The 23,341-nt window shown below is 52.2% G+C and overlaps 1 protein-coding gene across 4 annotated transcripts; it reads left to right on the forward strand.

The window, feature by feature from the left end:
- Positions 1 to 3,034: 3,034 nt before the first annotated feature.
- Positions 3,035 to 22,957, forward strand: LOC133626556 (nuclear pore glycoprotein p62-like). 4 transcript variants are annotated; one of them, XM_062006390.1, is made up of 12 exons: positions 3,035 to 3,353; positions 4,708 to 5,102; positions 6,583 to 6,693; positions 7,127 to 7,255; positions 8,578 to 8,673; positions 9,730 to 9,838; positions 9,978 to 10,122; positions 10,517 to 10,566; positions 10,688 to 10,822; positions 11,337 to 11,448; positions 12,319 to 12,385; positions 22,755 to 22,957. In XM_062006390.1, the coding sequence occupies exons 1-12, from the start codon at positions 3,085 to 3,087 to the stop codon at positions 22,925 to 22,927; spliced, it is 1,791 nt and encodes a 596-aa protein (XP_061862374.1). In that variant the 5' UTR covers positions 3,035 to 3,084; the 3' UTR covers positions 22,928 to 22,957. The 4 variants fall into 4 exon arrangements, with proteins under 4 accessions (XP_061862374.1, XP_061862376.1, XP_061862378.1 ...); XM_062006392.1 differs by lacking the exon at positions 22,755 to 22,957 and adding an exon at positions 19,986 to 20,305; XM_062006394.1 differs by lacking the exon at positions 22,755 to 22,957 and adding an exon at positions 19,468 to 19,945.
- Positions 22,958 to 23,341: the final 384 nt, after the last annotated feature.

Below are 23,341 nucleotides of genomic sequence, written 5' to 3' on the forward strand. Positions count from 1 at the left end.
CACATGCACAGAACATTCAATTAAATCAAAATAAAGATTTCCATTTCCCCAGATTGACTCAGACTTAATTGCCATCCCTTGTGGCAGTTTGCCATTGCTGTCTCTGAAGTGTCACTCATTTCATTAATAAGATGTAAACAAATTCTTTCAAAATCAGGATGTTGACTGCAAAGATGTACAGCAATAATGCCACTTTTAAAAGGCAGCCAGCAAGCAGCTAAAGTGTGGCTGGAGTGTGAAGGATCACATCTACCCCCTACTGAAAGGAAACTTCAAGGCATATGAACCCCTTTGATGCCCAACATTCCCATCTTTACCAATACTTGCCCACAGCTGCTGGGGCAGCCAGCTGGCTCTTTGCTGAGTGCATTAGAGGAACACTGAGGAGTTTGCAGTTTTTGTTATCCATGTCATAACGTCACTTGTTCAAACTCTTAAGAGACCTGGCAGTCTCTGAGCCTTCACAGAGGCCCTCTACATTGTGTTTGTCAGCACCTCTGGCCCTCCTGGGCTATTCCTCCCATGCAGGCCTTGAGAAAAGCAGCAGCTGCATGGTTTCCTGTCGTGGTTTAGGCCCATCAGGGAACAAAGGCCACGATTAGCCTCGAGTACTGAAGAGGCTGAGGATTGCTCGAGGGCAGGGAGAGCTTAATTGCCGCTTAAGGTTCAGGACAAAACAGACCAGGCCACTGGGTTTGGGGAAGAAAACAGAAAATAATTTAATGCAAAATCAACCAAAACATAACCAAAATGAAACAACCCAGAGTAATACATCAATGAAGAGTCCAACCAGCCTTTTTAAGAACACCTTCTTGCCACCCCTCCCCTCTTCCCAGGTTCAGAGCCCTGATCCCAGTGTTTTCACCTTGCCCCCCCGAACGGTTCGGGGGGGCAGGCAGGGGGGTTTCAGTTAGTCGGTTTTCCGAGAGCTTCTGCTGTTTGTCCCTCCTCAGGACGGGTGAACTCCACGCCAGTCCTCCCTGCAAGTCCGTGGGGTAACTCACAAGCATGGCAGATCTGCACGGGCTGCTCTGTGGCGCGCAGGCTCTCCAGCACGGCCTAGGCCATGGCCATCTTCCCACACAGTCCCCCGCCCGTCCGGGCTCACCCACACGGAGCTGTTGGTGGCTCTCAGTCTTGCCACGAATCTCCATAGGTTTCAGGGGCACAGCTTGCATTCTCGCCACGGCTTGCAGAGGGGTCTCCGGTCTACTGCTTCTCGTTCCTTCCTCCCTCTCTGGCTGAAGGGTCCGCGTGGTGGCCTCCATCTTGTATCACTCTCCACCTCCCGACTCGCATTTCAAATTCCCGTCCCCTAAATAGTGATCGCAGAGGCGCCAGATTGGCCCAGCCGGGCCGGAGGTGGGTCTGAACCTAGGAGCCGGGGGAGGGTCTTCACTGCAACCCGCTCCCCCTGTTACCAAGCCAAAAGCTGCTCCTTGCTAAACCAGGACATTTCCAAAAGCTGTGATTTTCACCTAGTCCTGAGGTGAATGGATAGAGAAGGGAAAGATGCTTCTCTCATCAGTGATTCAGACCACTCACCTTCAAATGATTACCCACCCTTTCCTATTCTACAATCACCAACATATCTATTGTACTTCAATGACCAATTATCTCTACAGTCCTTCAACGCCTGGCACACAGAATGAGTTCACTTGGCTGCCTCTGGCTATTTTAGTCTTTACTCAGAAGTTGAGCAGCAACTTTTTTCCCTCCACATGCAGCATTCAGCTGCAATTGCCTTCACCTCCAGCAGACTTCAGGGAGAAGTAGGGGGAAGTGTAAAGTATCTAAAGCTCTTTCAAGTACAAGTTCTCATTTCTTTCAAGCTGAAAAACGAAATCTCCCTCCCATCTTGTGGTCACAATCTCTCCTTGTTTTCCTGGGGCACCTTCCTATTCTCTCCCTCAAGAGCTTGTGACACTGTGTTTCTGTGTTTCGAGTCAGTCCAAGACCTTCAAAGTTCCTTTTCACACGCTCTGGGAAAGAGAGCTTCACTTCTCCTCAGTTAATAAGGTCATGGTACAACATGTAAAAGAAGCAGTACTTCTGATGAAAGACTCACCACATGTTCATCATCGTCATCATCATCTTCTTGAGTATCATGAAGCAGTTTGGCAAGCAACTGCAGAGAAGGGCCTGAGGAAAGACTGTCCATATCAATACCTGCCACTCACCTATGCACCAAAAAACAAGTGACACGTGAAGAAGGAACAAAATGTGTCCTGTACAACTTGGAAAGCACAATTTTCCTACTGGGTGTTCTACAAAGGATAAAGTTCAGCCAAACTTTTACATGCATGATGTTAAAACATATAGAACAGAACATACTCCACCTTTCCTAGAATCACAGAGTGGTCTCAGCTGGAAGGGATCTTTCAGCCCATGGGGTGCAGCCTCTGTCCCAGCCCCATCACCCACCAGCCCATTGCCCTCAGTGCAACAGCCACCCAGCTCTGAAACCCCTCCAGGGACGGTGACTCCAGCAGCTCCCTGGGCAGCCCCTTCCAATGCCTCAGCTTATAGACTCTTTAGCACTATTGCAATCGCAGCCCAAGCCTCACAGCGGCCAACGAGCTAACAGCAGGCCCCACCTCCACACGCATCCGTAGCCACCGCAGCCACAGCGAGGGCGGCGGGTCGCCTCGGCCCAGCGCTGCCCCCGAGGGCCCGGGCAGGCGTTCGCGCACGGGTTGTGTGCCCAGCCGCGGGGGGACGGACACGCCGCAGCTCTCGACCCCGCGGCACGGGCACCGTGTGTCGCACGGGCGGGCCCCGCTCCGCGCCGCTCCAGCCGCCGCCAGGCCCCGGCCCAACCGCCGCCGCGTCCGCGTCGCCACGGCAACGGGGAACCGCCGCCCCTCGCGCCTCGCCTCGACGTCACCAGCCAATCCGACCGGGCTTCCCGGGAGTGGCGGCTGGAGCGGCCAATGACTGCTGAGGGCGGGGAAAACGCGGCCGGTGGTTGGCCGGCGAGGGAGGGGGCGGTGCTTTGCTGGGCCGCGCGCGGGGCGGTTGGGTTTCCGCTTCCGGCCGGGGCTGGGCCTGGCTCCGGGGCTGGGGCTCCGTCCCGCAGCAGCCATGAGCTTCGGCTTCGGGTCGGGCGCGGCGGGCAGCGGCTTCGGTTTGGGCACACCGAAGACGACCGGCACCACGGCCACGACGGGCTTCTCGTTCTCCACGCCCGCCGCCTCGGGGGGCTTCAGCTTCGGCAGCACGGCCCAGACGCCGGCCAGCAGCCAGCCCTTCTCCTTCAGCAAGCCGGCCGCCGCCACGCAGCCCCCCAGCTTCAGCTTCGGGACGCCGACCACGGCGACTGCGGCTCCCACAACCACCGTGTTCCCTCTGGGGTGAGGGGCGCGGGGCCGGCGGGCCCCGGGGAGGGGGTGCTGGGCGGCCCTGGGCGCTGGGGAGCACTGGCAGGGGCTGCCCAGATGGGCTGTGGAGGCTCCTTCTCTGGAGACGTTCCAACCCAGCTGGAGGAGTTCCTGTGTGCCCTGCTCTAGGTGGTGCTGCCCTGGCAGGGGGGTTGCACTGGATGAGCTCTGCAGGGGCTGCCCAGATGGGCTGTGGAGGCTCCTTCTCTGGAGACGTTCCAACCCAGCTGGAGGAGTTCCTGAGTGCCCTGCTCTAGGTGGTGCTGCCCTGGCAGGGGGGTTGCACTGGATGAGCACTGGCAGGGGCTGCCCAGATGGGCTGTGGAGGCTCCTTCTCTGGAGACATTCCAACCCAGCTGGAGGAGTTCCTGTGTGTCCTGCTCTAGGTGATGCTGCTCTGGCAGGGGGGTTGCACTGGGTGAGCTTTCCAGGGGCTGCCCAGATGGGCTGTGGAGGCTCCTTCTCTGGAGACATCCCAACCCAGCTGGTTCCTGTGTGCCCTGCTCTAGGTGGTGCTGCCCTGGCAGGGGGGTTGCACTGGGTGAGCTTTCCAGGCCCCTGCCAGCCCTTGAGACTCTGTGTTTCTGTGGGCGATGCCCCTGGGAAGTGCAAGTAATTATTGCAAGTAATTCTCAGGCAGCAAACCCCTTGCTCTTGTGCCCCAATTGACTGGAGCACTCTGGGAAGCATCTTTAGTGCAATGTGTTTGTGTCAGTGCTGCCTTTTTTCAGATGGGCATTGAGAATGAGCTGTTTCACATTTTGGTCTGTAATTGGGGTATGGATGCTTGCATGAAGAAATGATACAGCTTTGTGTCTCAGCATGAAACATCTTGTCCTTTGATCCAAATGTGGAGCACTCAGAATGTTTCTTCAGCCAAGTAGGACCATTTTGTCCTTGGGAGGGACTGTAAGCTTGGAAGTGATTCTTCCAACCTGCTGTTGTTGAAGCTTGCCAGATGGGAGCAGTGGGAAGGGAGCTGCAGTGGGGACTGGCACTAAGAGTTAGTTGAAAAATATAGTCTTATATAGAAGAAGTGCAAAAGGGGATGTGAGAGCTGAGAGAGTAAGCAACTTCACTTACACTGCTATAAATGTCTTCTGGTGCCTGGCTGGGTGAAGGTAATTTAAGAGGGAGTTAGTATAAAGAGACTGAAGAGGACTTCAGATGACAAGGGTTGTGGTGTAGACATTGCCAAACTTGCAACACACCCCTGACTGAGTGCATGGCCTTTGGAAGGGTGATTTCTGCTGGCAGCAAACTGTTAGAAAGCCTTGAAATTGAGTAGATATTCATCTCCAACAGATTGGCTTCTTTTCTTCTCTAGGATGAATGCACCAAAGTTAAGCTTTGGAGGCAGTGCTACAACACAAGCTACTGGAATCGCAGGGGGCTTTGCATTTGGTAGGTCTGCACCAACCAGCGTGGCCTCGAGTCAAGCAGCAGCCCCTACTGGCTTTGTGTTTGGATCTGCTGGCACCACCACCAGCAGCAGCAGCAGCAGCACCACCACAGCTCAGTCTGGGACAACTGGAGGATTTACTTTTTCCAGTGGTAGCACAACTCAGGCTGGCACAAGCACCTTCAGCATCGGCACCGCAGCTCCCCAAGCACCATCCAGCGGGCTGACCTTTGGGACAGCAACTGCTGCCACCACTGCTGCCACCTTGGGAACTGCAACCCAGTCAGCAGCCCCCTTCAGTCTTGGTGGACAGACCACAGGTAAGTGCCAGGGCTTCAGATAGCTGCTGTAGTCCGGAAGCCTGTCAGCACAGAGGATAGCTGGGGATGGTGTGGAGATCCACAGAGTCTCAAGGGCTGGAAGGGGCCTGGAGAGCTCACCCAGTGCAACCCCCCTGCCAGGGCAGCACCACCTAGAGCAGGGCACACAGGAACTCATCCAGCTGGGTTGGAATGTCTCCAGAGAAGGAGCCTCCACAGCCCATCTGGGCAGCCCCTGCCAGTGCTCCCTCACCTCAACAGGGAACAACTTTGTCCTTGTGTCTCTTTGGAACCTCAGTTTGTTGCCCCTTGTCCTGCCACTGGCCATCCCTGAGCACAGCCTGGCTCCAGCCTCCTCACACCCACCCTTGATGCATTTGTAACCATGAATTAGATTCTTCAACCTCCAGCTGCTGCTGGTGACAAATGAAGCTGCAATTGATGGGTTTTCTGAGATGCTTGCCTGGGGTCACCTGTGATGAATGACAACTGCTGGTGAGCCTTTGGGTTTAGAGAGTGAGGCTGAAATAGTTCTGCCAATGTGTGTAGAAAGTGCTTGTTGCATTTGAAGCCCTTCTAAAGTGTTTTGGGTGGGTTTGCTGATGCAGAGGGAAGGGGCTGGCAGTGATGGGGAGGAGGTGCTGCAGGATGAGCCTGGCCCACAATGCCAAAGGTCACCTCCCTGATGGCAGGAACCTGCCCCCTCCTGCAGAGCTTTTGGTCTACTTGTTGGTGACAGTGCCTGCCTTGGAGGGAAGGTCAGCAGCTCTGGGGCAGGGTGATGCTTGTCTGTGTCAGCATTATTCTTGGAAATCTTTTTTACACAATGCCTGTGTTAGCTCCAGTTCATTTCTGGGACAGTACAAGAGTACTTACCACACCAGCTCCAGAGGGAACTGCTGCAGAGAGGCCGATGCAGGGCCACCCAGATGCTCAGGGCACTGGAGCATCTTCCTTGTGAGGAAAGGCTGCGGGCCCTGGGGCTGTTCAGGCTGGAGAAGAGGAGACTGAGGGGGCAACTCATTCATAGTTCCAAATCTCTCACTGGTGGGTGTCAGGAGCTTGGGGCAGCACTTTCCTTCTGTTGTATCCAGTGCCAGGACAAAGGGTGATGGGATGAAGCTGCAACACAAACAGTTCCATTGAAACATAAGGAGAAAGTGTTTCAGTGCTGAGGTGAGGGAGCCCTGGCCCAGGCTGCCCGGGGAGGGTGTGGAGGCTCCTGCTCTGGAGCTCTTCAAGACCCTCCTGGCCATGTTCCTGTGTGAGCTGATGTAGGTGGGAGCTGCTTTGGCAGGGGCTTGGGCTGGATGAGCTCTAAAGGTCCCTTCCAACCCCCACCATGCCGTGAGTCTATGACTGAATAACATTGTTTTTCTTATACTCCTACCCCTTCTACCTTGACTGTTGTGATCAGCAGAACCCACAGTGTCTCTGTAGTAAAACAACTGTAATTTCCATTTCCTTCTGCTTGTTGCAGGTCTAAGCTTTGGATCATTGACTTCAACAGCAGCCACTAGTGCACCCACAGCAACGCTGACTGCCAGTACCAGCCAGGGACCTACTCTGGCCTTTGGAAGCAAACCTGGAGGTAGGAAATTGTTTCAGGAAGTAATTACTTGAGACTTGGTGAATCTGCTGTCCTTCTGGGAATAGTTTTCTAAGCTGGAGTCTGGTAATGAGCTAGAAGTGCTTGTGAATTTGCAAGAGCATCAGTGATCTGTGGCAGTTCATGCAGCCATTCACCTGAGCATCCCATGCTTTTGATTGTGTTCCCTGTGCCTTGTTCTCTTCTGTAATTCTTGCTTGAGTGCAGTGGGAAGGAGCCAGGGGTTTCAGGGGTACATTGTAATAAAGATAAGCCTGAAGTAGAAAACGAGGAGGAGTAGTTTGAAGCCCTTCCATCCTCAAAAGCCTGGTGGAAATGGGCAGATGTGTGTCCCCTCCTCAGCACGCCTCATCTGAAATGGGTGAGAGCTTGCTGTGGTCTGGTTGTACAAGGTAGATGCTTTTTCTCTTTGCAGTAACATCCACAGCTGCCACAACTGCAGCCACCACCACAACCTCCATTCTTGGCACAACAGGGCCTACCCTGTTTTCATCTATAGTGAGTTCTTCAGCACCGACGTCGTCTACCGCCACAGGCCTCTCACGTAAGTCACAACATGCAGGTTTCATCTGTTAGGGGAATAAATGAGCAGCATGGTTGGTGGCAGCTGGTAGTGGTGGAGCTGTAGATGCTGGGGTAATAGAGAATTCAGAAGACCAGCTCTTCTCACTGTTTGCCACCTCCCCTCTTTGCAAACTGTCTTCAAAGGTGAGGCGTGAGAGTTTTGTTTAAGCTCAAGCACACTTTAGATTCAGAGTGGGCAAGCAACACAGGGCACTTTTAGCTGTTTTGGTGTTTCTCTGGGTAGTACCACCACAAATTAGCTTTCTAGTGGTGTTTTAGCTACTGTCTTGTTTTAGCTACTTGTCCTTGAGTCTGGTTATGTCAGTCCTTGACTCTTGCATTAAGTGTTTGCACGTCTTTACAGTGGCCTGGGATGGTAGAGATGCAGGGTGCCAAAAACAAATATTCCCACTACTATGTGCTTGCAAGTTCCCCTGCTAATAACTGGCAAGTTTCCTCTTGCAAAATGAGTTTCATGGCAGCAAGTAGTGTCAGTTTTCTGATAGCTTTAAAGGCAGTAGCCCAGGTTTGAAGACAGTCCTAACAGCTCCCTTTCTGAGTCTTCGGTGAGGTATCAACACTTCAGTTTCTTTTGATTATGGAAACTAGCTACAGCCAGTGTTGCTCTTTACCAGGGTTAATGCTACTGTTCCATACATCATGCTGTCCTACCCCTACCTCTAAGAATTTAGGCAGCTGCTCCTAAGGCTCTTCACAAGTTTTATGTTAAAGCCATGCTGATTATGTTTAGCTGATGAGCTGCTGCAATTTGTAGATGCCACGTGCAGCAGTTTAATAACTTCTGTTTTGCCTAGCACTGCAGCACTTGCATTACTACTCTAATTCCAAAACTGACCTTAATCTTAGTGTTTAAGAATGCTTTTAAGCAAGTGGGTGTTCTCTGTTTATCAGGGTATCTGAAATTTGTTGTTAGATGCTAATAGGGGGGTTGTTCCCAGGCAGCTGAGATGTGACCAGGGTGTTTCCTGTAGTATGTGCAATGGTATTGCTTTAGCTGTAGGCTTGTGCAGAGATTGCCTTTGCTGCCTGACAGTGTCCAGCACCCTTGGCTTCTCTTAGCATTTGATAGCAGTTAAATGTTAGATAATTCCAAACAGGTAAAGAGAAGCAATAGTAGCTTGGCACCAGGGTTGATAAAGTTGCCTGGAAGAATAACAATGATCCTCCTTAACACAAATACAGAGCAGACAGAGATGGGTGAGCAGGCAAGGGTAGAGCTTTTCAATGGGATGCTGTGTTTAATGGGTTATGCAAACTCTTAATATTGTCTTCTGTTTCCAGTTACTGCCCCTTCCACTGGGACAGCCAGTCTTGGATCACTTGGCTTTGGACTGAAGGTTCCTGGAACAACAGCTGGTACAACAAGCACTGCCACTAGTAAGAACTAGATGCTGCAAGTAGCTGAGGAGAAGGGAGCTCCACTAATGGGGCCACACTAATGTAGCAGTGCAGCAGTTCTAATTTCCAATGCTCTCCACATCTTTCCCTGATCCTCTTTTCCCATCTCCCCAAAGGCACAGTTACCTATGACTTCTGAGAGCCTGGCCACACACAGCAAAGGGACTGGGTTGAAGGAAGGGCTGCCTGGGCTTTGATGTTTAATCTGGATCAAGTCAACTAAATAGATTGACTGCCCCTGTTCTGGCCTGCCTGTGTAGTACAGAATTGCCCTGATGGGTGAGGGAGAGGTGTCCAGATGGGGGAAGGGAGAGGGACTTTTAGGGAGAGAGGTTTTATGATTCAGTTACACCCCATTCATCTGTTTCTTCCATATGGTGAGTTCTGAAGTGTTGGGTTTTATTAACTCTCCTTCAAAAGCAAACAAAGCAGAGATGAGTGCTGTTTGTGTCAGCCCTCGTGTGAAAACCTGCAGTGGCATCTGCTGCTGAACAATGGTTGGGTTTGGGACTGCACATCCTTTCCTGCATGGGGTTACCAGTCAGTTTTCAGCATGATGACATGGCTGCTCAGCTCTCAAGGTCTTTCTCAAGCTTGTTTCTGATGTGAGTGTGAAGAGTTCGAGCTCGGTGCCTAAAAGTGCTGTGTGAGTGGCTGACAGTAGCGTCTGATGGCTGCTCTTAGTTTTGTGAAAACCTGGAGATCCCATCTCTTGCCAAGATGCAGGAGAGGAACTGGGTTTGCTGGTAGTTGTTAGGTCTAATAGTAAAACGTGAGACTGAGAGGGATGTGTGGGCAAATGTCCAGGGCTGCCAGTTCCTCACTTTACTGGAACTACTAGTTGGGTATGTACAGTGCACTGCCTTTGTGTCTAGGTGCCCTTCATTCCCTTCCTGGCAGATATGGGATTTGCTTTCTGTGTAAGGGACCTATTTGAGTTCATATTGCCCAGTGGTTGGAAGTGTGTGCTGGCCTGTTCTCCATGTGTTAGATAGCAGATGTGTCCTGTTGCTTGACTTGCATCTCTTCTTTCAGGCACTACTACTGCTTCTGGCTTTGCTTTGAATCTTAAGCCATTAACTACAGCTGGTGCCATTGGAGCTGTGACTTCTGCAGCTGCCATCACCACCACCACAGCCAGCAGGTGAGTGTGTTCCAGCCAGCCCCTGCCTCTTTGGAGGAGAAGCTGTTATTAGTGATGGGATCCTGGGGGGGAAGGAGGGATCTTATCACCTTTATAGTTTGGGGTTTGATCTTTTTGCCTTTGTGGCACTTCCTCCCAGTGCCCCTCCAGTGATGACTTATGCCCAGCTGGAGAGTGTGATAAACAAGTGGAGCCTGGAACTGGAAGACCAAGAGAAACACTTCCTTCACCAAGCCACACAAGTGAACGCCTGGGATCGGACGCTGATAGAGAATGGAGAGAAGGTCAGGCAATGTCCAGAGGAACCTGATTTTGCTTGCTTACATCCTTAAAGGCCTTCAGGGTTAGAGGTGCAACATCTAGTGGGACTTTCCCATCTGTATTTTACAAGCAGAATTGGATCTGTGTGCTTTTAAAAGACTCCCTTGTGTGTCTGTACTGGACTACAGGCACTGAAGCTTGGAAGTCTGTTCTGTGAGCTTACACCATGCTAACAACTTCCCTTAGGGTGGAGCTTTCAAAGCCAAACTTCCACTGTTCCATTTCTGGTCTGGAGATCTTTATGGAACCATTTCTTGTGTCTGGTAGATGTTGGTATGGTGCTGGCTTCCTGTTCCACCGCTCTCACGAGTTCACTTTGGAGTTTTCACAATGTAATTAAGTGTCTTGTGTTTCCAGATTACTTCATTACACAGAGAAGTAGAGAAAGTGAAACTTGATCAGAAGAGGTATGAAACTATGAACACTTGATGGTATTGTTTGCTTTTTGCATGCTCCTGTGTTTGTGGTGTGGCAGATGTAGAGCTCACAGAACTTTTGAGTTGATTAGTTAATGTTTTTCCTTTTCAGACTGGATCAGGAGCTAGACTTCATTCTATCACAGCAGGAAGAGCTTGAAGACTTGTTGACCCCTCTGGAGGAGTCTGTGAAGGAACAGAGTGGGACCATCTACTTGCAGCATGCGGATGAAGAACGGGAGAGGACGTAAGGCAGGAAGCTCCTTGGAGCGTGTGATGAGCAGGCTGATGTGGTGGGGATCAGTCAGCAAGAAGCAGTGTTGGGATACATAGAATCATAGAATAGTAGGGTTGGAAGGGACCTTTAGAGATGATCCAGTCCAACCCCCCTGCAGAAGCAGGTCAACCTAGATCAGGTCACAGGAACGTGTCCAGACGGGTCTTGAAGACCTCCAAGGAAGGAGCCTCCACAACCAGGCTCTGGGCAGCCTGTTCCACTGCTCTGTGCAGTATTGATCCATCAGTGGCCTTTGTCAAATATGTAATCCTGTTTTATGCATGGCAACTTAGATTTTATGCATTAGAAACAGGGGAGTGGTGACTGGAAACCCTCGAGTGGGCATGAAGAGCTCTTTAGATGTTGGGTCTAACTGACTGTCTGGGAAATGGTCTCAGAAAACTGGTGATTATTTAGCTGGTGTGACTGGGAGTGGGTTTGCTGAAGTACAATATTCTGCCCTTTGTTCCCACATGTTGTGCAGCTTTAAACTGGCTGAAAATATCGATGCTCAGTTGAAGCGGATGGCACAAGACCTGAAGGACATCACTGAGCACCTGAACACATCCCGAGGCCCAGCAGACACCAGCGACCCGGTAAACACCACCTTTCCTTGTTTGTTGGTTGGAGACAGAGGATATTGAAACAGTTCTAACTCTTCCATTTGTCTGAATGGAATGCATGGTGAATGCTGCTTGTAGCTTTAACCTTGGAGGAGTAGTTTGTCCCTGAGTTGGATCTCTTCTGGGTAAAACTACTCTGACACAATCCAGGCTGACTCACCTACTTGCTCTGCACTCCTCTTAAGAGTTTTCAAGGTCTTTCATTCTGGTGTGAACTCTGGTTATTTGCTTGTCTAATTTTACCCTGGATTACAACTTGTTTTAGAGGCCTGTCTCAATGTTGATGTGGTTACCTCCTCCACTGCCTGCATCTTTCTGGGGCAAACCTAAATCTTGTTCAGGGTGCCATCTGTAGCAGCTGATCCTTTTTCCTCACACTGCTTTTGTATCCTCATGAAAACAAGATCTGAATTACCAGCTCTTTCTGATATGTATTAAATGGATCTCAATATTCCTTGAGGGTTTACTGAGAAGCTCTTTTTCAGACACAATTTCCCTTCAGTGTTGCAGACTTGATTCTGGTTTTTTCCCCATTCCTTTTTGCTTTTGCCACCTCAAGCCCAAGATGATTAATGTGGTGATGGTTCCTATGTCTGAATTGGAATTAGCCTAAAGCCACAGGTGTGTGCTCTAAGCCAGTCTGTTTTCTTGATGGTAAAGAGAAGCAAAGGAACACAGTTGCTGCACACTTCCCTGGGAAGGTGGCTGCTCAGTGAGTGGAGCTGTACATATGAGAGATCTGATTGCATCACATTCCAAAGGCAGGGACAGGCAGGCTGGCTTTTACTGCTTTTAGATTTTATGTAGTGTAACAAAGGACTTGTACCTTCTCTTTCTCTTCAGCTTCAGCAGATCTGTAAAATCTTGAATGCTCACATGGATTCACTGCAGTGGATTGACCAGAACTCAGGTGAGTGTCATCCTGCAGCTCTTGGGGAATGTAAATAGAAGGTAGCATGTGTTTCAAGTGGGTTTGGAATGTGAAGGAGTTTCTGAAGATCCCTGAGGAGTCTTCTCCTCACCTCCAATGACACTGTCCTTTCTGTGCTCAAAATCTCTTGATGTGCATTAAAGGCCTCTGCTGAGAAGTAATTCCTGGCAACTGCTACTGTTTCACAAAAAGCACTGCTTGCAGTGCCTCAGTGCAGAGCAGAGGACTGAAAAGCCCTGTGCTGTGTTTTCTCAAGCTAAGGGTGAATATTTCAGCTTCTAAAATGTTTGTGAGTAGGAAAATTGGTGAGGGATGTGTGTGTGTGTGGTGAGTGTTCTCTGCTTCCCCCTCCTTCAGCAAGCCCCCTCCAGGCCAGCCTGAGCAGCAGGCATTTATCTGCAGGTGTGGAAATGGCACAGAAGTCGTGGGAGATGAAATGCAAAGCAGGAGATGCACTCAACAGTGAAAACTCGATGGTGTAGTTACTGTTGTTTCTTGTCCTGGATTCACCCTTTACTAGTATACCCCGGTACCATACCCAATCAAGAAAGGAAGTTTTCGGAAGGGAGCGCCTCCTTGTGAGGGATTCGGGAATTGTGCACGGGTTTGGTGTGATGTTTGCCGCCACAGGGGGGCATGGCAGAACAAAGCAGGACAAAGCAGGGCTCCTCTCACCAGCACGGCATCCCTCTGCCTGCCTGCAGTGCTGTGAAAGTGCCCGCTCCCAGTACACTTCTAGAGCGAAAGCGGGCATCCTGCTGTGTTCAAATAGGAGTGTTGGCTTAGGGCAGGGACTGAAACATATGTGTGAACTTTCCCACATTCCAAACCTGCCTTCACTGGGAAATCTGCTGCAGCTCCTGTGGCAGCAGAATTCTGACTTTACAGAACTTGTGTGCAAATAGCAACCTGCTTCCTTTAGATTTCCCTAGAAGGGAGACCCATTTTTTCCACCCATTCAGTACCAAAGAAGCTGCCTTATCAGTTAACAGTGATTCATTGTGTTTGCTGGGAAATGTACAACTAAAGGAAGAGTTGAGCTGTGGTTCACCTTCAAACAAGAAGGAAGCAATATGGCTAAGAAATTGCAAGGTTTTAAAAGAGGTTAATGCATCTGCCTGCTTCTGTGGGGTTCTTGGAGAGGAGCTTCTGTTGCTGTGTGCACTTAGTGGAAAAATGATACCATGTTGGGGTAAGCCTTCACACAGCCTGGGAAGGAAACATTCCTTAACTTGTTTTTTGTCTTAGGAAACCAAATCAAAACCCCACAAAACTAGAACTAGGACATCTGTGCTGTAGGTGATATTACCAGGTTTGTCTCCTGTGGAACACCTCCAGGACTGTTTCCCAACAGCCAGTTTCTGGGCACACTCATATTCACAGAGTCTCAAGGGCTGGAGGGGGGCTGCAGAGTTCATCCAGTGCAACCCCCCCAGCCAGAGCAGCAGCACCTAGAGTAGGGCACACAGGAACCAGCTGGGTTGGAATGTCTCCAGAGAAAGAGCTTCCACAGCCCATCTGGGCAGCCCCTGCCAGCGCTGTCTCACCTCAACAGGGAACAACTTTGTCCTTGAAAAGTGACAAACTGAAATGTGTTGCTTCATCTCTTACTGCCATATTCTGGGTTTGGCATGCTGCACAACATAAACCCCAGCCTGGACTGGCTGTCTCCAAGCCCCAGGCTGTAACATCATGCTGTGGCCCTGTTGGAGAGCCTCTGATAAGCTTTCACAGAATGAAATTAGAAATTGCCTTAGCTTGTGCCCAGGATGTTTTGTACCTTGCCATGACTGGTGCATTTAAACTTGCTGATCAGTCAGTGTCTTCTGTGTATCCAAAGCAGAGATGTGCAAATAACAGCTGATCTGTGTTGTGACTGCTAGTGCTCTGCAGCCTTTCTGTGCACTCACACCATCCTCCTTTTTGCTGGATATGCAGTGTACAGCTTGTTATGGCTGTGTGACACCTTGCCAGAAAATGTCTGTATACTTCTCACTGCCAGTCAGTGGGGTCTCAACCAGCTTCAGAATTGGGCACAGAGGAACCTGCTGAGGTTCACCAAGGGCAAGGGCAGAGTCCTGCAGCTGGGGAGGAACAACCCCCTGCACCAGGCCAGGCTGGGGATGACCTGCTGGAGAGCAGCTCCAGGAGACAGACCTGGGAGTGCTGGGTGATAAGAAACTGCCCATGAGCAGCAACGTGGCCTCGTGGGCAAGAAGCCAATGGCAGCCTGGGGGCATCCAGCAGAGTGTGGGCAGCAGGGCCAGGGAGCTTCTGCTCCCTCTCTGCTCTGCCACATGTGCTGAGGCCTCAGCTGGAGTCCTGTGCCCAGTTGTGGGCTCCCCAGCTGCAGAGGGACAGGGAACTGCTGCAGAGAGGCCAGTGCAGGGCCACCCAGATGCTCAGGGGACTGGAGCACCTTCCTTCTGAGGAAAGGCTGCGGGCCCTGGGGCCGTTCAGGCTGGAGAAGAGGAGACTGAGGGGGGATCTTGTTAACATTTATAAATATCTCAAGGGTGGGTGTCAGGAGGTTGGGACATCCCTTTGTTCTGTAGTAGCTAGTAACAGGACAAGGGGTGATGGGATGAAGCTGGAACAGAAAAAGTTCCATTTAAACATAAGAAAAAACTATTTCCCTGTTGAGGTGAGGGAGCCCTGGCCCAGGCTGTCCAGAGGGGTTGTGGAGGCTCCTTCCTTGGAGGTCTTTGAGACCCACCTGGACATGTTCCTGTGTGACCTGACCTAGGTGAACCTTCTTCTGCAAGGGGGTTGGACTAGATGATCTCTAAAGGTCCCTTCCAACCCTACCATTCTATGATTCTATGACTCTATAACCCCAGGGCAGTGTGTGTCTGCACTTGAGCCCATGAAAGACCCCAGCAGCTCTATTTGGCAAAGCTGAATGTCTAATACTACTTACATCACTAATCAAGCCTTCTAATGTCATTGAGGTTTGGTTACTTTGTTTGCTAAGCCAGCATCCTAATTTGCATAGCTGAGTTAATGAAGCAGATACTCCTACACCTGGAGCAAATATACTAGTTGCTATTATTGCTGAGGGAGACCAAAGGTAACATGGTCATCACATTTGCCAGTAAATGCATGCACAAATTGTTTTGGATGATGGTGTTTCCAAATCATTGTGTGATCAGGCATCAAGACCGTCAGTTGTCCCAAACTGCGTGGTCCCCCCTGTGATCTCGAGGCTATTCCAGGCCATGCCTGGTCCCCACAGATCAGAAGCATTCCCTTTGGTAACTGCATAGGCACAAGACTAGGCCTGGATCTTTTTGGTGCAGTATAATTGCACCAAGATGTCGTGTTCTTATACATGCCCAGGATGGGATCCACATTCTGTCCCAAATGTTTTGGTATTGCTGGTAAAATTAAACATAACACAAAAATCCATCTTTATAGATCCCAATAATTCTAACTCCTGTGGCTCTGTTGTCATTATTGGCAACCATGAAATGATCAAACCCCAGCTGTCAACTTTGCCATTACCCCTAACTAAGGGATTTGTTTTTAATGCCTTTGGTACAGGCCATTGTGCCACATCTGATGGAACTCCCACCAAACAGGTAGAAAAAGGATTATCTGGAGTGGCCATTGATAAACATATTGTAGACTGATTGATTGCTTTGGCCAGTGTAACCCACATGTTGTGCTTGGGTTGTTGAAATTGCCTAAAACCATTTAGCACAATCATTTGAAACATCAACAGTGTGACAAAATCCATTTTTTTTTTTACTCCTGATCAAAAACAATCCTTCACCAATGAGTCTAAAACACAAAGCACCTTTTAGCTTCTCAATGTCAAATGTTCTGTTCTTCCAAGTTCCATTCCTGACACCTAAACCACCTTAGAAAGTTTCCACTGTCAGAAAACCACTGTTCATCATCACATTTACAGCAAAATGCACGGCATCACGGCCAACAGTTTTTACACTCGTTGAGGCAAGGGACTGAGGATGGAAAGGACGAGCCCAGCGGTCCGTGAGGGCCGGGGCCGGCGGCGTCAGCGTGGTGTGTGGGGGGGGGCTCCGGAGACACCGACCGGGCGCGGGAAGCGGCTGCGCGGCGGCGGCTGCGGATGGAAGGGGCGGAGGGAGTCTGGCTCACTCCGTGCCGGGCCCGGCGCCGGCGGCACAGTCGCTGTTACTCTCTCCTGTGTTTTCTTTGTCTCCCCTTGCGTGCCCGATGGTGCCCAGTCTGACATGGGGTCGTGCTCCCCCCTTCTCCTCTGATCATCCTGCACACCCCAATCAGCGACAGCACCGGGCTGTGTTTCAGCGGTACAGGCCACATGAGGCTGTGTTTCAGGGGTACAGGCCGCACCGGGCTGTGTTTCAGTGGTACGGGCCGCACCGGGCTGTGTTTCAGCGGTACGGGCCGCACCGGGCTGTGTTTCAGCGGTACGGGCTGCACCGGGCTGTGTTTCAGCAGTACGGGCCGCACCGGGCTGTGTTTCACAGGTACAGACCAGACAAATGGGTCAGTTTTAAGTCCACCCCCCGCTTTTCTAACAAGCGATGTAAAAGTGAGAGTGCTGCCTCCTTATCCATGTTGCCGGCTCCTCGTCTCACCGCAAGCTGTAGTCACTCCCCCGGGTACAGCAACCTCCGCTTGGGATCCGGCAGGCTTCCTCCTCCGACGACTGCCTCTGCCTCCGGGTTTTCAAGTCTCAGCTCCCCGCAGGCCGGCTCTTTACCCAGTAAAACCCAGTGAGAGTCCCTGTTCGGGCGCCATTTGCCGTGAAGTTTTTGGCTCTTGGCCTAAAAAAAACAGCTCGTGGCCTAAAAAACCAGCTCAAAGCCTGAAAAAGAAAAACAACTCCAAGCCTACTTCATGCGGCGATCAACCCAGGGTCCGATTCTCAGCTGGGTGGGAAGAAATCAATCCTACTCAGTGTGAGTGATAGCAGAAATCTTCTTCCCTTTATTGAGAGCAGGCTCTAACTTACATACACAGCAGCTTCAAAGCTAGCTCAGCAACAGCAGCTGGTAGGTTACATTTTCATGTTCATCCTGCTTGCAGTTCCTGTGATAAGCAAGCCTCCCTTCCTGTCTTGTTTTTCCCCAAAGTTGTTAACCACCTTTAGCCGAAAACAGTCCGACCTTGAGGGAACAGAAAGCGGCCTGCTGTCTACGTGACAGCAACTGCTTTAACCATGGCTCTGACTCTGGTCTTGATTGTGCATCAAATCCATATAACTAGAGCCCAGGCTGCCTTGCCCCAACGGGCCCAGCATTATACCCCGGGATCCATGTCTGTGCTCCCTCAAGTTTTTCTCCACAAGCATGGACGCTCAGCCCTGCCTGCTCCCTCTCCCAGTGCAGGCCCTGGCAGAGCCCACAGCAGGGCTGCCTGCAGTCACTCACATGGGGCCTGGGCACAGCAGGGAGCTCTTGGGCTCAAAAAACTGTCCTTCAGAAGCTCCCAGCTCTGCTCACCTCCTTTGTCCCTCAGGGCAGTTTCCCAGGGGATCTCATCCACTCTCTTTAAGTTCAGGGTCCTGACTCTACCTGGCAAATTTACCGAGGGAGCATCAATCCCCTCATCCAGATCATTGAGAAGGGTGTTAAACAGAACAGGGCCCAGCACTGAGCCCTGAGGAACACACTGGTGACCAGCCAACAACTGGCTTTTGGAGGAGAGGAGCCTGAGGGGTGAGCTCAGGAATGGTTACAGATGCATCAAGGGTGGGTGTGAGGAGGCTGGAGCCAGGCTGTGCTCAGGGATGGCCAGTGACAGGACAAGGGGCAACAAGCTGGAACTGAAGAGGTTCCAGAGCAACACAAGGACAAAGTTGTTCCTTGTTGAGGTGTGAGAGCACTGGCAGGGGCTGCCCAGATGGGCTGTGGAGGCTCCTTCTCTGGAGACATTCCAACCCAGCTGGAGGAGTTCCTGAGTGCCCTGCTCTAAGTGGTGCTGCCCTGGCAGGGGGTTGCACTGGGTGAGCTTTGCAGGTTTATTAAGGCCAAGAGCCAAAAACTTTGCGGCACGTGAGCAGCAACGTGGCCTCGTGGGCAAGAAGCCAACAGCAGCCTGGGGGCATCCAGCAGAGTGTGGGCAGCAGGGCCAGGGAGCTTCTGCTCCCCCTCTGCTCTGCCACATGTGCTGAGGCCTCAGCTGGAGTCCTGTGCCCAGTTGTGGGCTCCCCAGCTGCAGAGGGACAGGGAACTGCTGCAGAGAGGCCAGTGCAGGGCCACCCAGATGCTCAGGGCACTGGAGCATCTTCCTTCTGAGGAAAGGCTGCTGGACTTTGGACAGTTCAGCTTGGAGGAGACTGAGGGGGGACCTCGTTAAGACTTACAAGTGCTGAAAGCTGCATGCCAAGGAGATGAGGCAGCAGGGAGGGTTTTTCCTGTAGCGTCCAGTGACAGGACAGGGGGTATTGAACAAAAGCTGTAACACAAACAATTCCCCTTAAGGAAAAACTTCTTTTCTGTTGAGGTGAGGGAGCCCTGGCCCAGGCTGCCCAGGGAGGGTGTGGAGGCTCCTTCTTGGCAGGTTTCCAAACCCACTTGGACACCTTCCTGTTGTAACGGTGCAAGCAATATTCATTCAAAGATGTAGACAGGCTGGGTAATGCACCTGCAGAGACATACACAGCCAACACAGTGCAACCAACAGAGGGACTCAAAGCCAGCCTTCCTTGGCTGGCTACTTCCTTATATGCTGCTTCTGCCCATGTGATCACCCAGGGCCCAACTGATTAACTTGCAGCACCTGTTTCTGATAGTTGGAAGTAGCTTGCCAGCTGCATTAACTTGTCCCCACCATCTTTATTCAAGCTGGCTGGTCCAAGTCATATTTGTACCTACAAATATTTGGTTCTGTCATGCTGTTTGAAGAACTCTGTCCGTCCCTGGGACTTCTTGAGCTACTGCTTGAAACGTGACAGGCCAGACATGGGGAGCACTGGTTAAGGTTTGATGACGGAGCTTTATTGTTTTTACCACAGCACTTTGCGTCCCTCAAACAACAGGGAACAAATCCAGGTTTGTTGACACGAAGGGTAACAAAGAGTTTCCAGCTGTAGAAAATGGTTCTCACAGGGTGAAGAAAGCCAGAAAATCAAACGTACACAAACTGGAAGAAACCCAAGTGCTAAACTCGGTGTCTAAACTACTGAGCAACGATGCAAAAGAAAACTGCTGGTAGGTCCAAGGTTTGCCATGGAGCACAGGGAGGAGCTCATGGAATAGCCCCTGGCATGGGCCCCGCTCAGAGCTCCAGCTGCCCGGTCAGCGACGGGCCCAGAGAGAAGGCCGTCTGCTCCAGGCCCTGCGGAGCCACTCTCGCAGGCTGAGTCTGGAGGGAGCTGCTCTCTCTGCATCTCTCAGGGTGCACTGCGTTTGAGCTGCCGGGTTTGCTACTGCCGAGATGGTGTCTTCTGGCAGGTTTTCAAGGGCTGCAACAGAGAGGAACAGAGCTGAGATCAGAGCCTGTGTTCACCCCAGGAACCCCTCCTGCCAGGGCGATGCTGGAGCCCCTCACTCACCCTCTTCCGATGAGTCAGAACCCATCTCATACACCAGGGTTTCGTCCCATGTCACCCTTTTCTTTTTCGTAGCGCCGGGAGCCCCATCCTCCTTCCCAGCTTCCTTCGAGGAGCTGGCGACTGTCGGCACGCTCTGGGAGGGCGCACGACTGCGGTCAGGGCGGGAATGGCGAAGCCTTTGCAAGGCGCCTCGTCTCTCGGAGCTTGTCACGGACTGTGTCATAGAGGAGCTGTAGTGGCTCAGCGCGCTCTCCACCTGCCTGCTCCTGACCTGCCCCATGGCTGTCTCAACAGACACTGGCTGGGGCAGGCGGCTGCTGCCAAAGGCCCTGCGCTGGGGGTGACGTCACAAAGGGCCCCGTTCTGAGCTGCCGCCCAGTGTGGGGCACGGGAAGGGGGGATGGAATCATGGGGGGCACGGGAAGGGGGATGGAATCATGGGGGGCACGGGAAGGGGGATGGAATCATGGGCGGCACGGGACGGGGGATGGAATCATGGGGGGCACGGGAAGGGGGATGGAATCATGGGGGGCACGGGAAGGGGGATGGAATCATGGGGGGCACGGGAAGGGGGATGCAATCATGGTGGGCACGGGACGGGGGATGGAATCATGGGGGGCACGGGACGGGGGATGTCATCATGGTGGGCACGGGAAGGGGGGATGGAATCATGGGGGGCACGGGAAGGGGGGATGTCATCATGGGGGACACGGGAAGGGGGATGGAATCATGGGCGGCACGGGAATGGGGGATGGAATCATGGGGGGCATGGGAAGGGGGATGGAATCATGAGGGGCACAGGAAGGGGGGATGGCATCATGAGGGGCACAGGAAGGAGGGATGGCATCATGGGAGGCACAGGAAGGGGCAAGGGGGATGGCATCATGGGGGGCACTTGGCTTTGGAATTAAACTTGAGGCTGTGAACTCTGAAATTAGGGTTTGTGTCTGAAAGTGATGGTTTTGAAATCTAAGGTTTTGCACCCTCAAAACGAGTCCTGGGAGGGGCAATGAGAGGCTTTGGCCATGAAATAGTTGAATTCTATGCTTCAAGCACCACTTCCTCCAAGCCCAGGATCAGTGTGTCCCCACATGTAGGAACGGAGGCTGGAGGCCTCCATGGGTGAGCAAGGATCTGCTGGGACAGCTCAGGCCGAAAGCAGCCATCTCTGAGAGGTGGAAACGGGGCCTGGCTTCTTGGGAAGAGTACACAACATTGCCAGAGCATGCAGGGGTGCCACCAAGAAGGCCAAAGCCCTTCTAGAATTCAACCTGGCCAAGAAAGTAAAGCAAAGCAAGAAGGTGTTTGTCATGACATCAACAGCAAAAGGAAGAAGAGGGGCGCCGTGGGCCCACTGCTGAACACAGAGGGTGCCCTGGTGACAGGGGATGCAGAGGCCGAACTACTGAATGCCTTCTTTGCTACAGTCTGTACAGACAAGGCCAGCCCTCGGGAAGCCCAGTCCAGCAAGGACAGGAGGATGGCCTGGACAGCAGAGCACTTGGCCTGGGTGGAAGAGGAAGAAGTTAAAGATTTGCTGGCCAAGCTTGAGGCTCATAAGTCAATGGGTCCTGATGGGATGCATCTGAGAGTGCTGAGGGAGCAGCTGATGTGATTGCTGAGCCTCTCTCCATCATTTTTGATCAATCATGGAGCACAGGCGAGGTGCCTGAGGGCTGGAGACAGGCCAATGTCACTGCAGGCTGCAACAAGGGCTGGAAGGATGAGCCAGGAAACCACAGGCTGGTCAGCCTGACCTCCATCCCTGGAAAGGTGATGCAACAACTCATCCTGAATGTCACCACTAAACATATGAAGGATCAAATGGTTGCCAGGGGGAGTCAACATCGATCACCAAGGGGAAATCCTGTGTGACCAACCTGATGCCTTCTACCAGGACATAATGGGCTGGTTAGTTTAAGGGGAGCAGCAGATGTCATCTGCCTTGAGTTCAGCAAGGCTTTGGACATTGTCTCCCACAACACCCTCATCAGAAAGCTCAGGCAGTGTGGGCTGGATGAGTGGAGGTGAGGTGGATGGAGAACTGGCTGAATGACAGAGCCCAGAGGGTGCTGATCAATGGCACAGAGTCAGGTTGGAGGCCTGTGGCCAGTGGAGTTCCACAGGGATGGGTTCTGGGGCCAGTCTGGTTCAACATCTTCATCAAGCACCTGGATGAGGGGACAGAGGGACCCTCAGTGAGTTCCCTGCTGGCACCAAACTGGGAGCACTGGCTGATTCCCCAGAGACTGAGCTGCCAGGCAGTGAGAGCTGGACAGGCTGCGAGTTGGGCACAGAGGAACCTGCTGAGGGTCACCAAGGGCAGGGGCAGAGTCCTGCAGCTGGGGAGGAACAACCCCCTGCACCAGGCCAGGCTGGGGGTGACCTGCTGGAGAGCAGCTCCAGGAGACAGACCTGGGAGTGCTGGCTGATAAGAAACTGCCCATGAGCAGCAACGTGGCCTCGTGGGCAAGAAGCCAACGGCAGCCTGGGGGCATCCAGCAGAGTGTGGGCAGCAGGGCCATGGGAGCTTCTGCTCCCCCTCTGCTCTGCCACAGCTGCTGAGGCCTCAGCTGGAGTCCTGTGGGAAAGTGACTGAGTTTGATGTTTTGTGGTCAGGGTTTGACATGACAGCCGTTTCTGGGAAGGGGGAAGGGGCTGTAAAGATGGCTCCTGTAAGAAGTCGCTGGAAACCCTGCCCAGCTCTGAGCCAGCCCCACTGCTGGGGCTGAGCCAATGAGCCGCCTCCACCATCACTTTTGGAGAAGCTGGAAAATGACGGTTCTTCCTGTTTCTTCCTCCTCCTGTCCCTCCTTCTTCTCTGTCTGCTGGCGATGCAAGGAGTGGGAAGAGTGAGAGAAACAACCACGCGGACTCCAAGGTCAGTGAGGAAAGAGAGGAGGTGTGAAGAATCCACGCCAGAGATGTTCCCCAAGGACTGTGTCCCGTGGTTGTCATTTTCTCATCATCCTGCTCCCTTTTTGCTTTTGTTCCGTTCTGTTTCATGTTGGTAGCAGAATAAACTTTCCTCCTTTCCTCTCTCAGTCGAGCACTGGAGCCTGTTTTGCCGGGAACCATAACGGGCAGCCAGCCCTCCCTGCCCTTGTCTCCATCCACAACAACCTTGCTTCTCTTCCTCCTCCCTTTTCTCTGGGGCCTCTGCCATCCTGACGAGGGTGGGGGTGGATGGGGGCACCGAGTGAGAGGCTGTCGTGGTGCCTCTGTGCTGGCTGGGCCAAACCACGACACCTATGTACTTTGTATTAAAAACCCCAACCAAGTGCTTCCCGCCTTTGTGTGGAGGACAAGAGCTCTGCTGAAGCCTTTGCAGGACTGGCAGCATCCCTGAGCCCCACAGGAGAACACATGCAAGAGATTCTTGGGCCCTGTAGAACATCTCCATGCCCACAAGTGCCCTCAAATGTGAT

The sequence above is a fragment of the Colius striatus genome, chromosome 13 (genome assembly GCF_028858725.1).
Source record: "Colius striatus isolate bColStr4 chromosome 13, bColStr4.1.hap1, whole genome shotgun sequence".
NCBI lineage: Eukaryota > Metazoa > Chordata > Aves > Coliiformes > Coliidae > Colius > Colius striatus.

What these genes read in the sequence shown, in the direction of transcription:
- LOC133626556 (XM_062006390.1), top strand. Translation starts at nt 3,085, where the DNA reads ATGAGCTTCGGCTTCGGGTCGGGCGCGGCGGGCAGCGGCTTCGGTTTG. An exon ending in TACCGCCACAGGCCTCTCAC is followed by an intron (nt 7,256 to 8,577) that starts GTAAGTCACAAC and finishes TTCTGTTTCCAG; the next exon opens with TTACTGCCCCTTCCACTGGG. An exon ending in ACCACCACCACAGCCAGCAG is followed by an intron (nt 9,839 to 9,977) that starts GTGAGTGTGTTC and finishes ACTTCCTCCCAG; the next exon opens with TGCCCCTCCAGTGATGACTT.